This window comes from Mastigoproctus giganteus, chromosome 8 (assembly GCF_048544385.1).
Source record: "Mastigoproctus giganteus isolate SK-2022 chromosome 8, ASM4854438v1, whole genome shotgun sequence".
NCBI classification, from domain to species: domain Eukaryota; kingdom Metazoa; phylum Arthropoda; class Arachnida; order Uropygi; family Thelyphonidae; genus Mastigoproctus; species Mastigoproctus giganteus.
This window is the reverse complement of record NC_143582.1, coordinates 75,373,407-75,386,354: the sequence shown is the minus strand read 5'-3', so window position 1 is coordinate 75,386,354 and position 12,948 is coordinate 75,373,407. Positions and strand designations below refer to the sequence as shown.

At 38.0% G+C, this 12,948-nt stretch overlaps 1 protein-coding gene across 1 annotated transcript in view; it reads left to right on the top strand.

Moving 5' to 3' along the window:
- LOC150081645 (uncharacterized) overlaps window positions 1–12,948 on the top strand; it is a 981,095-nt gene that overhangs the window by 524,763 nt on the left and 443,384 nt on the right. Inside the window, exon 28 of the mRNA XM_090380575.1 lies at window positions 6,721–6,972. Coding sequence (XP_090236701.1) covers window positions 6,721–6,972 — 252 coding nt within the window. The remainder of the gene's footprint in view (window positions 1–6,720; window positions 6,973–12,948) is intronic.

Genomic DNA, 12,948 nt, shown 5'->3' with positions numbered 1-12,948 from the left:
GAGAAAACCAAGTTTTTTAGATGCAGAGGAAGCAATATTTGTAATGTGCTTGTGCCAAGAGAGATTAGAAGTCAGGGTAATCCCCAAAAGAGATATATCATTTTGCCTAGAAATCGGAGTGTCACTAAAGATAAGCATAGGAGCAGAGGAATCCTTTTTGCGAGAAAGACAAGATTGAGTTTTAGAAGGGTTGAAATCAACTAAGTTGTCTTTGCCCCACTGGAGAATTACCTGAAGATCGGCATTTAAGGAATTGGCAGCAGATTTTCGAGAACTTGAAGCTGATTGAGCTGGACAAGGTTTTTCAAAATGGAAAGTTGAATGCAATGTGCTATCATCGGCAAAACTATGGATAGGATTTCCAGTCAATGGAAGAAGGTCATTGATATACAAGAGGAAAAGAGTGGGGGAAAGAACTGAACCTTGGGGGACACCAGCATTAGTGGAGAAGTTAGAAGACAGAGAGCCATCTACCATCACCCTCAGTGAGCGATCAGAGAGAAAACTGGATAACCAATTACTAAAAACAGTTGGCAAACCATAAGATGGAAGCTTGTTTAGAAGACCTTTATGCCAAACACGATCAAAAGCCTTTGAGATGTCAAGAGCAACTACTTGTGTTTCACCGAACCTTTCCATTGAATTAGTCCATAAATGGGTAACATAAGCCAGAATATCACCAGTGGATCGACATTGACGGAATCCATACTGGCGATCGTTGATCAGACGGAAGGTTTCTAGGTAGTTTAAGAGTTGGCGGTTAATTGATTTCTCCATGACTTTAGAAAGAGTAGAAGTAATTGCAATGGGACGATAATTGGATGGGAGGGATTTGTCACCCTTTTTAGGAACTGGCTGGATATGAGCAAATTTCCAAGCAGAAGGAAAAACACCTTAGGAATAAGAAAGTGAAAAAAGGCGGCAAAGAATAGGAGTAAGTTCAGGAGCACAGGTTTTGAGAACAAGTGGAGAAATACCATCAGGACCTGGAGCTTTCTTAGCATCAAGATTCATCAAAATCCTTCTGATATCCTTTTGACGGAAGACCACAGGAGGCATTGAATGGAGCGTGTTAGGAATGGTGGGAGGTGTTTTACCAAGATCATTAATACATGAGCTCGAAGAAAAATGGGATGCTAGCAGGTCAGCTTTATCCTTGGCTGAAGTGACAACAGAACCATCTGGTTTGGACAGAGGTGGGAGCAGAGATGGGCAAAAGTTGCGGCCAATAGCTTTGGCAAGAGACCAGAATGCTCGGCTACCATTAGGGCAAGAAGCAAGTTTTCTACTCTTAGCCTGTTCAAACTCTAGTTTGGACTGATTAATAACTGCTTTACAATTGTTGCGAGCTTTGGTGTAGGCAGAAAATGAAACTGAAGAATTAGAAACAAGCCAATTATGATATGCAACGTTCTTCTCTTGGACAGCCTTAGCACATTTATTGGAAAACCAAGGTTTAGATAAAGGACGAGATTTTAAAGTGGAGTGTGGGATAAAGGATTCCATTCCTGCAAGAATAATTTCACTGACACGATCTGAGCAAACGTTGACATCAGAAGTTTTGAAACAGTAATCAGACCAAGGAAAAGAAGAAAAGAAGTCTCGCAGGTCATCCCATTTAGACTAAGGCGCATCCCATTTAGACTAAGGCGCATTTAGGGCTAGAGCCTCAAGCTGCGAACAAATTTAGACTATGTATATAAAGTGCTTAGCATCATAATACACAGCCATTTCTGAATAAACAGAAAATTTTTAAGGTGGCATCGTTTTAGGTTATATCTCATATTGTGAATGCCTTCACAACGAGTTGCCATGATATTGCACTACTTCGAATAAGTAACGCTTCACCTAAGGAGAAGACTAGTGTTACTTATTCTCAGATAGGTACCACCACCCAGACAGCACTGTTTCAGGGCTATTTGGCCCTTCGTCAGTGAGTGGGTAGGTACCCAAGTGATGCAAGGATGGCAAAAACAGTTATGAAGTATAACTCCACAATATGAGAGATGCCTGATGGTGTATGATGTATTTAGACTAAAACGATGCCACCTTAAAAATTTTCTGTTTATTCAGAAATGGCTGTGTATTATGATGCTAAGCACTTTATATACATAGTCTAAATTTGTTCGCAGCTTGAGGCTCTAGCCCTAAATGCGCCTTAGTCTAAATACATCATACACCATCAGGCATCTCTCATATTGTGGAGTTATACTTCATAACTGTTTTTGCCATCATTGCATCACTTGGGTACCTACCCACTCACTGACGAAGGGCCAAATAGCCCTGAAACAGTGCTGTCTGGGTGGTGGTACCTATCTGAGAATAAGTAACACTAGTCTTCTCCTTAGGTGAAGCGTTACTTATTCGAAGTAGTGCAATATCATGGCAACTCGTTGTGAAGGCATTCACAATATGAGATATAACCTAAAACGATGCCACCTTAAAAATTTTCTGTTTATTCAGAAATGGCTGTGTATTATGATGCTAAGCACTTTATATACATAGTCTAAATTTGTTCGCAGCTTGAGGCTCTAGCCCTAAATGCGCCTTAGTCTAAATACATCATACACCATCAGGCATCTCTCATATTGTGGAGTTATACTTCATAACTGTTTTTGCCATCATTGCATCACTTGGGTACCTACCCACTCACTGACGAAGGGCCAAATAGCCCTGAAACAGTGCTGCTAGGGGGAGCTTGATGATGTCCGGAGTTTCCAAGAATAGGTAACAACAGCCTTCTCCACTGGGGAAGCGTTGCCTATTCGAGGAGTTTATGAGTTTTTGAGTGGTGTGAGTTGACGGAGTTACTGTCCCTTTCATTCTTCTACACTGTTTCTTTTCCTCTTCCACTCCTACAATAACTTTCCCTCTACCTTTTTTGCTTTTCTAAGTCTAATAGGGACAAGTGGATATTCGAGTAGATATTCACATACATACATAAATAGCCCTGAAACAGTGCTGTCTGGGTGGTGGTACCTATCTGAGAATAAGTAACACTAGTCTTCTCCTTAGGTGAAGCGTTACTTATTCGAAGTAGTGCAATATCATGGCAACTCGTTGTGAAGGCATTCACAATATGAGATATAACCTAAAACGATGCCACCTTAAAAATTTTCTGTTTATTCAGAAATGGCTGTGTATTATGATGCTAAGCACTTTATATACATAGTCTAAATTTGTTCGCAGCTTGAGGCTCTAGCCCTAAATGCGCCTTAGTCTAAATACATCATACACCATCAGGCATCTCTCATATTGTGGAGTTATACTTCATAACTGTTTTTGCCATCATTGCATCACTTGGGTACCTACCCACTCACTGACGAAGGGCCAAATAGCCCTGAAACAGTGCTGTCTGGGTGGTGGTACCTATCTGAGAATAAGTAACACTAGTCTTCTCCTTAGGTGAAGCGTTACTTATTCGAAGTAGTGCAATATCATGGCAACTCGTTGAGAAGGCATTCACAATATGAGATATAACCTAAAACGATGCCACCTTAAAAATTTTCTGTTTATTCAGAAATGGCTGTGTATTATGATGCTAAGCACTTTATATACATAGTCTTTATTTTTAATTTAATATGTGACATCCAATAAAGTGTTATGTTCTGTAGATTATGTACAACTGTAGAATTGTAGTTTGTAGAAAGATCAATATTCCAATAGTTTTGAGTCTGTCAATCTGTTGTCCCAATCCCCCCAAACCCTATTTCCCTGGGAGGGAATCCCCCCCCCCCGGTTGAGAACCCCCTGTATTAGAGTATATCACTTTGATTATAATGTTTGGTGGAGGCTGGCTATTTCAACTGGTTCAACTTGGTCTGTTGGTGGTAGTGCCTGAAATAATTGGATATTTCTCACAATTAGTGTGGTAGTATTATTGCTGCATAACTAGTGTATTGATAAGAACATTCAAATTTTAATTATATATAATTAATAATGTAAACTTCATAGCATAACTGGTGCATAGTGTTATTACTGCATTAGATATATTTGTTTAGTGGAATATTTTGAATTATATTGTATTTGAATGAAAAGCATGCCTCAGACTGGAGCAGAAAATCAAAGGGCTCAAGCTAGTGAGAGTGCCGTGGCTCTGGGGGAGAACTGAGGGTGGGAGTTGTCCTCTGAATCACAGCCTTATGAGATGTATGGCTTGTTTTATGTTTACAGAATTATTAAGAATTGGACATGATATTGTCAAGGGAGATTTCTTTGTGTGTGTGCTTGATGTAAGGAGTGTGAGGATATTAGGACCCAACTCAGCATTGTTACAGACCTTTATGACAGCTTGAAGAACAGGGTGGATGCCCTCAAAGGATTTAAATTGAGGCTCATCAAAAGGAGGAGCATGTATGAATTATTGAAATTTTATATACACAAATCAAGAATATACCCAGCTTGTGAGCACAAAGTGGCAATGCCTCCTGCATATATACTTGAACTGCTTTTAGTAGCTGGCAGAGTGGAGAGTGAGATCATACACTAGCTGATTTGGATGCCTTCTAGAGAGTTACCAATAAATTCAGCTAGTGGATTATCACATCAGGCTTGCAAAAACTGTTTTAGAGTTGTAGTCTCAAAATGTAAGTAATATTGGATCTTGCCATGATGCTCTTTGTAATCCCAAAAGAGATCAGTCATACTACATAATAGAAGTGGTTGGGGGTTGCTAAACATGGATCTCTACTTCAAACCTCCAGTAAGGAAGGTAGTGGTATTGCACTGGGTGATGAATCGTCTACTACTTCGTATTGCTTGGTGAACAGTGGGTGGCATTGTTCTGTGTGATGTGGATGCTATACCTCAAACCCTGCTTACATTGGGTCACACCTGAGTAATCTACCAGTATACCAGATGCAGTGTTTCAGACCATGCATATGGTTTGGGGTTTATCCAGGATTACTAATAGTCTCACTATTGTGAAAATGCAAGAGACCAATAGGTTCAGTCCAATGCTGGCACCTTCTTCGTGGGTGCAAGCAGAGAATTAGGTTGTCACAGAATGATCTGCTTCACTGAAATTCTGCTCATTTGACTCACAAGCAGGTCGAATTTCACTGTTCTTTTAGACCCACTATTTCAAGACTGTTATTTCAAGATATAACAGTCTCAGCTATTATATCTTGAAAAATGTCATAGTTTTGACAAGTTTCACTGACCACACACACACACATATACTTTTTTTATTATATAATATCGGTGTAAATACACCATAGTTTACCCATATGTTTAACTACATATGTAGTATAGTGGCGTCATTTAGATTTTTATCTAATATTGTGGCTACCTTCACAACAAGATACCAGGTATTACACTACTTCAAATAAATAACGCTTCTCTAGTAGAGGAGACTACTGTTATTTATTCTCAGTGGGCACCACCACCCAGCCACGTTTCAGAGCTTGTTGGCTCACTCATCAGTGGGCGGGCAGGTACCCTGGTATGCAAACATGCCATCATGGTTGCAAAGTTAATTCCGTAATATGAGAGATGCCAAATGGTGAAGATAATGATAATATTTTGAAGACTAAATGCTCAAGGCATAATACATTATGGGTTGAAATTAACTATATAATATTGGTGTAAATACACCATAGTTTACCCATTATTTATTTTAAGTAGTGCAATATCTGGTATCTCATTGTGAAGATACCACAATATGAGATAAAATTTAAATGATGCCATTTAGATTTTATCTCATATTGTGTAGTAAACAACATATGTAGTTAAACTTATGGGAGGAATTAACTTCGCAACCGTGATGGCATGTTTGCTTTACTAGGGTACCTGCCCGCCCACTGATGAGTGAGCCAACAAACTCCAAAACATGCTGGGTGGTGGTGGTGCCCACTGAGAATAAATAACAGAGTCTCCTGTATTAGAGAAGCGTTATTTATTTAAGTAGTGCAACGTTACACTACGTATGTAGTTAAACTTTTGGGTAAACTGTGGTGTATTTACACCAGTATTATATAGTTAATTTCAACCCATAACATATTATACTTTGAGTATTTAGTCTTCAAAATATTATCATTATCTTCACCATTTGGCATTTTTCATATTGTGGAATTAACTTTGCAACCGTGATGGCATGTTTACATTTCCAGAGTAACTGCCTGCCCACTGATGAGTGAGCCAACAAGCTCTGAAATGCATCTGGGTTTTGGTATCCACTGAGAATAAATAACAGTAGTCCCCTCTACTAGAGAAGCATTATTTATTTGAAGTAGTGCAGTATCTGGTATCTGATTGTGAAGGTAGCCATAATATGAGATAAAATCTAAACAATGCCGCTACACCACATATATAGTTAAACTTATTGGTAAACTATGGTGTATTTACACCAATATTATACAGTTAATTTCAACCAATAACGTATTATGTCTTGAACATTTAGCCTTCAAAATATTCTTTATTTATGTATATAAATAAATGTAATTTTAATTTTATTTTATTTTATCATTTATTATATCTATTTATAATATGTGTATGTATATTTATGTATTACATACATACAATCTGATTTAAAACCAACATTATCATATAAATTAATCATAAATTATGACTAAAAAAAAGAAATTATCTTTAAAACTACAATAATTAAAAATACATAAAAATAACACATATATATAAGTCCTTTGTCTGTTTTGGCATGTAGTAACTGAAATTACAATTTAAATCTGCTTTTAAGAAGAGTACTTTTTTTTTTATTTACAGATAAAGAACCACCTCAGTTTATCAATTGTCCAACCCAGCCTATTGAGGTTGCCAGATCCCTATCTGGTTTGCATCCTGTAAATTATTCAATTCCTGTAGCTGTTGATAATTCTGGCCGAATTGCTCGCTTTGAAGTGCAGCCAGTTGGATTCAAACCACCAACAGTTGTAGTGGAAGATACCATTATAACATATTTTGCATATGATTTTGATGGAAATGTTGCAGTATGTATTGTAAATATTACTGTGCCTGGTAAGTAAAAATGTTAGTGACATACTTAACTATAATTTTGTTAACTAACTTCTGCATTGCATATGGATTGTGTCATATGGAAGAAAGTGACACCATCACAATATTGAGGCTAGATACCTGGCTCCTTTATGTGTGACATATAAACTAGAAAAAAATTATAAAATCGCCAGAGAGAGAGAGTTTAGTTTACCTATCTCAGGATAAGCCTGAAAGGATAATTCTAAATTCTTTTTGGCTTTAATGGCAAAAACAACTGTTTTTAAAGTAAGGAAAGGATGCATGGTGGAATTTTTGGCATTGTCACTAAACATAAATTTAATTTATATATTTCCATTCCATCAGATCTTCCAAAGATGCTTTTAAAAAACCAAATAAAGTAAATTTCCTGCTGCCACATTATCATCCATATCTGGCTTAAAGCAGCACTTTAAAGGAAACAGTATAAAATTCCAGTTAAGTTGACAGTAATATTTCTCTTTTAATTTCATGTGACACTCTTTCTATAAGCAGCTGCCATAGTGCATTTTCATTAACTGGATTTTATCAACACCATAATGCAATCAAAACTCTCATAAAAAGAGTGTTACATTTTGCTTATCCCCATAGTCACAAATAGAAAGTAATTCGAATTAAAGTTAATTTATTTGATATATTCATCATTACCGTTAACCAAAGATGATGACAGCTGCTGTCATTTGCCCTTGGTTTTGTTTATCATTAAGCTTGGGTAAGGTTTTAGGGTAATATATTAATTTTTGTTTTTGCTTAATTGCTGTAATCTTTCAAATTTAATTTCTAATTATTTTTTTAAAATTTAATTTCTAATTTTTTTTTTAAAATTGTTTCTTAATCTTGTAAAGTTATTTCCATAATATCTCACAAATTTAATCTTTTTTGTAAGTTATTTAGTAGAAAAATAGTACTAGAAAAATTTTTGTTATCTGATTAATTTCTGTAATATTTTGATAATTTGATTAGTGTAATATTTTGTAGGTTTTTAATGGTTCTTAATAATATTTATAATGACTTATAATGGTTGTTACAGTATCCACTTTGAATTCTTTGTCTGAGAATATCATGTTGTTGTTTGTTTGTTATTTAGTTTTTAGGAGCATTAGCAACTTAAGGCCATATTGCTCCGGGATATGCGGTGGTCATTCCCTGACCTTTCCGCATCCTCCGTATTTGGTGGTGACGGGCTCGAACCCCGGTCTAATCAAGAAGCATGTGCTACGCACTGCTGCTCCTTCCCACCTGGCTACGGAGGCGCCGAGAATATCATGACTTAGACATAAATAGCCATAGGCAGTCTGGGTGTGAGCCTTAAGTTCATTACTTGTAAAGTTTTTAGCATGTATTTCAAGGTTGCTCTTATAGATAATTATAGTTCAACTAATGATTAAATTGATCATTGAAGAAATAGTTTTATGCCCCATAGATGAATAAAACTGGAAACTCATTAGGGACAGAAGTGTCTAGTAACCCACCATGTGATACATTCCTGATTCAGGACTCAGGGGAAAATGATCAAGTGTAGACTGCTCTGATTCAAAGGGAACAGTTTTATTTGGTGATTCTGTTGTCAGGGAAATCCTTCTTTGTAATAAGGATAGGTAGACTACCATCAGAGTATGTCTGCTATGCTAAAACTGATGTGTACCAACAGCTTTCAAGAGTGAGGGGAAGGTAAAGAGAACATATGAATATTGTTAACATTAATTACACATGATGCCTTCATGTTAATGTAAGACCATACTGAAAAAATGTTTTCCTTTGCCCTTAAAGGCCTCTTCAGTAATATTGAGGAGGCTTTTAAGGGTACAGAGAGACTGCTAGTTAGGGGGAGGCAGGGGTAATATAGATAAATATTTACCTGATGATAGAGGTCAAAATAGTGCTTATACACTTCCCAAGAGGTCTTGTATTATCCTTCAAAAATCAGAGAGCCTTCTGATATTTGATAATCATGCTGAGGGCAGTGATGTTTTTAATGAAGGGGTAACTAATATTAGAGCAACAAGCTTTCAGAACTTCAAAGAACACATTAAGGTAGTAAACACAAGTACACTTAGTTTGGGAGGCCTTAAGAGTTCAGTGATACTGCTGGTTGGGGGAGGGGATGTGCATTGTGTGTAAAGGAGTGCTGTTAATGGAATAAATGAGTGAGTTTGAACTCCTAGTTAGGATAACTAATGCTGATATAATGAAACTATCAGTTTCTCAGTGCCAACCAAAAATAAGGGGGATGTGAGTTCTACTATAGCATTTATAATGCATTTAGGAAAGATAGTCAAAATAGAAAGGTGAGGGTCATGCTACTTGTAAAAAGCAGCCCGAAGGCAACTAAAGTATTCTCAGTTTGGAATTTATACCTGCCAAATTCAGTGCTGGCATATCCAGAGATGACATGTGAGCACCAAAAGATTGTGAAGAGCACGGCGAGAGCCTCTGTATGCAAATAGAATGGCCAAGCAAGTGTGAATGCCTTGTTATAGATGATTTAGTTTTCCCCCTATTGCGTAGAACAACTGGGAGAGGAAACGTACTATTGGGAGGCAATTTTTAAATCATTGACAATTGTTATTTACATCAGGACATTAGGGAAAAGACTGTGGGCAAGAATATTTTAGATCTGATTATCATCCATAATCCAGATAGTACCATAAGATTGACAGTAGGAGAACCCTTAGTAGGATGCAATTACACAGTTTTAATTTGCTATCTGAAATTGTCACAGTCACCCAGTTCTTAAATTAATACCCATGCCTTTAGGCATGGGTATTAATATCAGAACTGGATGACTGTGACAATCTAAGGAACTTCAGGTTACTATAGCCTCTATTAACTACGGTGGTGTCACATCAAGGATGAATACTGTAACCTTTAAAGAGGTAGTTATGGAAGGTGTGGAGTTACAGGACAGTGAAAAGTACTGAAGCCTATAAGATATAAGACATATAAGTAAACAAATACAAGATATAAGTTTACCTTAATAGTACCACAGAAAGGGTACTATTAACTGGATTTTATCAACACCATAATGCGATCTTCTGTAATATTGAAATTACCATAATCTTCTGTAATATTGAAATTACAGAAGATTGCCTATTAGAAAAACTTTCAAACTAAAAGGCCTCATTCATGACTATCTCTGAAAGGCTTGTACATCTTCTGGAGTTGGTGATAACTCAATAATTCTGAAGGAGGGAGGTGGAAAGAGAATGCATTGAACTATCAAGATTAATTATGAGTACATCACTAGACTCAAGAGACTTTCCTTTGAATTGGAGAGGTGCCAATGTACTGCCAAACCATAAAGGCAGCTTGGAGAGCAAAGTGAATAACTACAGACCAGTCAGTCAAACTTCAGCAGCAGGAAAATTCTGGAAGTGACGATTAAAAATGCAGCATGGGGCATCTCAATAGAAATTGTATTCTGAAGGAAAGAGCACTTTTGCAAAGGGAGATCTTGTTTAACTAGTCTGTTTAGCTATTATGAAAGAATCACTAATGAGTTGGATATAGAAAATAATTTCGACATTATATGGACTTTAGCAAAACATCTGTCCTACACAAGAGAGATTATTATATAAACCAGAGCATATTGGTATCAGGAATAAGGGAAGATTGAAAATAGATCGTGGGAAGGACATAAGATGTTTTTTTTTTTTTTAATTCTATAGTGTAGACAGTTCTGCTCCACTAGACAAGCCCCCAATGTAAATCCAGAGATACTGTTCATGATAAAGGCCAATCAATTTAGTGGTATTCATGTAATGCTCTGGCATGTTGTTTATATTATAAACAACATGCCAGGTTGACCTCTTAACCTAGAAGCCTCTAGAACACTGTAGACCTCTGGTTTCTATACATAGCACATGGAGTAGGGCCAAATCATGGCATACCAGGCAAAGAGCAAACATCCTTAACAGTCCAGCCTGGGTTGGATTACCACTCTGGCCCAAGATGCTTAAAAAAGGTGAAACAGGAAGAAGGTAGATAGATAGATATTTTTTATTTTTTTTTATTAAAATGTGAACAGTAGATACATTTTCAACAACAACTATTTACATTCTATGTACAAAGCAAAAAAGGAAATATAAAGAAAACTTTTTAGAATGAAATACAAACGTTTCAACATTTCAATTTCAGGAATTAAGAAAACAGTTTCTTGGTGTTAGATCATTCTCATATTAAGTGTCACACGTTGAAGATCCACAAGAGATGATCCACAGTTTCTGGTCTTTTGCTGTGGAATTTGAGTAGAAGTCTGCTCTGCAACTTCCTCCATAGGCTCCACTTCAGATGTTGCGCCGATGTGTCGACAGGAGGCACATCATCACTGCTTCTTGTGTGCTTCAAGTAGAAGTTGTAAATGACGGCCTTGGCCGCAATGAATAGGAAGTTGCAGGTGGTGTGTGCTGTCTGCTCAGAGTGAAGGTACCAGTAGTGCTCCGGAGTGTGGGCGTGGTTGCAGGCAAGCTTTACTGCATCCAAAGCATATTTGACGAGTTCCTTGTTCACAGGGCATGCCAGGTATATGTGTTCCAGGGTACCTGGAGTGGTGCAGAAGAGGCAGTAATTTGAGGAGCGTAACCTGAAGATTTGTAGCTTGACTGGGGTGGGAAGGATGTTGTGCCACAGTCTCCACTGGATGTCTGCATCCGATTTGGAACATTTCGCCCTGTATGGAAGGTTCCACTGAAAGTTTGATGGTGGCTTGTGGTAAGTGGAGAAGAGTGTAGGAGCAGCTTGGCAGGTGGATGACAGGAAAATCGTGGTTGTATGGCGAGACATGATTAGCTGATAGACTTTTTTGGAGGGTGCAGGAGACAGAGGTACCATGTCTTCTGGTGATGTGATGACGAAGGTTGGTGTAGGCGAGGATCCAGTGACATTTCCAATCCCTTTAGTTGTAGTGATGTCTGGAAGAGCTTGTGTGATCACTGATTTTAGATGTCTGTGTTGCTGCTTTGCATTTATGGTTTTAATGGGCAAATCTTCTGAACCTTTCCATTCAAGGCTTGGTGTCAGGAGGTCGCCTATGGTTCTTATTCTTGCCCAGTTCCACGTAGGGAAGAAGAGAATATTATCATTTGCAGGGTCTATTATTCTTTTATTGTAGAAGAGCGGTTCTGAAAGTATTCCGGGAACGGATGTTCTCTCAAGATTATGGTGAAGGTTTAGCTTTTTCCAGTGGTATAGTGCATCTTTATAAAACGGCAGTAGTTTGAGTGGTGCTGGTGCCATATCCATTCTCAATATTGTTGAAAGAGATAGTCCTCTAGTGGCTGTTGCTAGTAGTTTATCCATAGTGTCGGAATGTGGGTATTTTGTTTGCAGCATCTTAAGAAGAAAGATGATCTGGAATGCTGTGATTTTGTCGTCAAGAGAAACCAACCCTTGACCCCGTGAGTAAGTGGCTGGCTAAGTTTGGAGCAGGACATCCAGTTGGTTTTGTTCCAAAGGAAGCTTCGGACAGATGCCTGGATTTGGTGGAGGAAGTCAACAGGTGGAATGAGAATTTTGAAGGTGTGCCAGAGAACGCTTGCTGCCATATGATTGACCACAAGCACTCTCCCTCTCAGTGAAGATGTGGCGCACACGCTTCTCCATTTCCCAAGTATTTTGTTGAAACAACTCAGCAATTCAGGCCAGTTCTTCTGGGAGAAAAGGAGGGTATTGCCGAGGTACACACCTAGGTATTTCTGTCCCTCGCTGGACCATGTGCATTGGATGGGGGAGTTGGTTCTAGTTTTCCAGTTGCCAGCCCACAGGCCGATGGTCTTACAGTTGATTTGATTTGATTTGGATTTTATTGCCGCATTAGCAACTAAGGCTATAATGCGCCAAGACCAGGTCTTACAGTGGTTGAGTTTTGCGCCTGATGCTTGAGCATAGAGATCATGAGCCTTTTGAATGACTTCAAATTCGCTCTCGTGGCGTATTGCAATTGTGACGTCTGCATATGCAGAG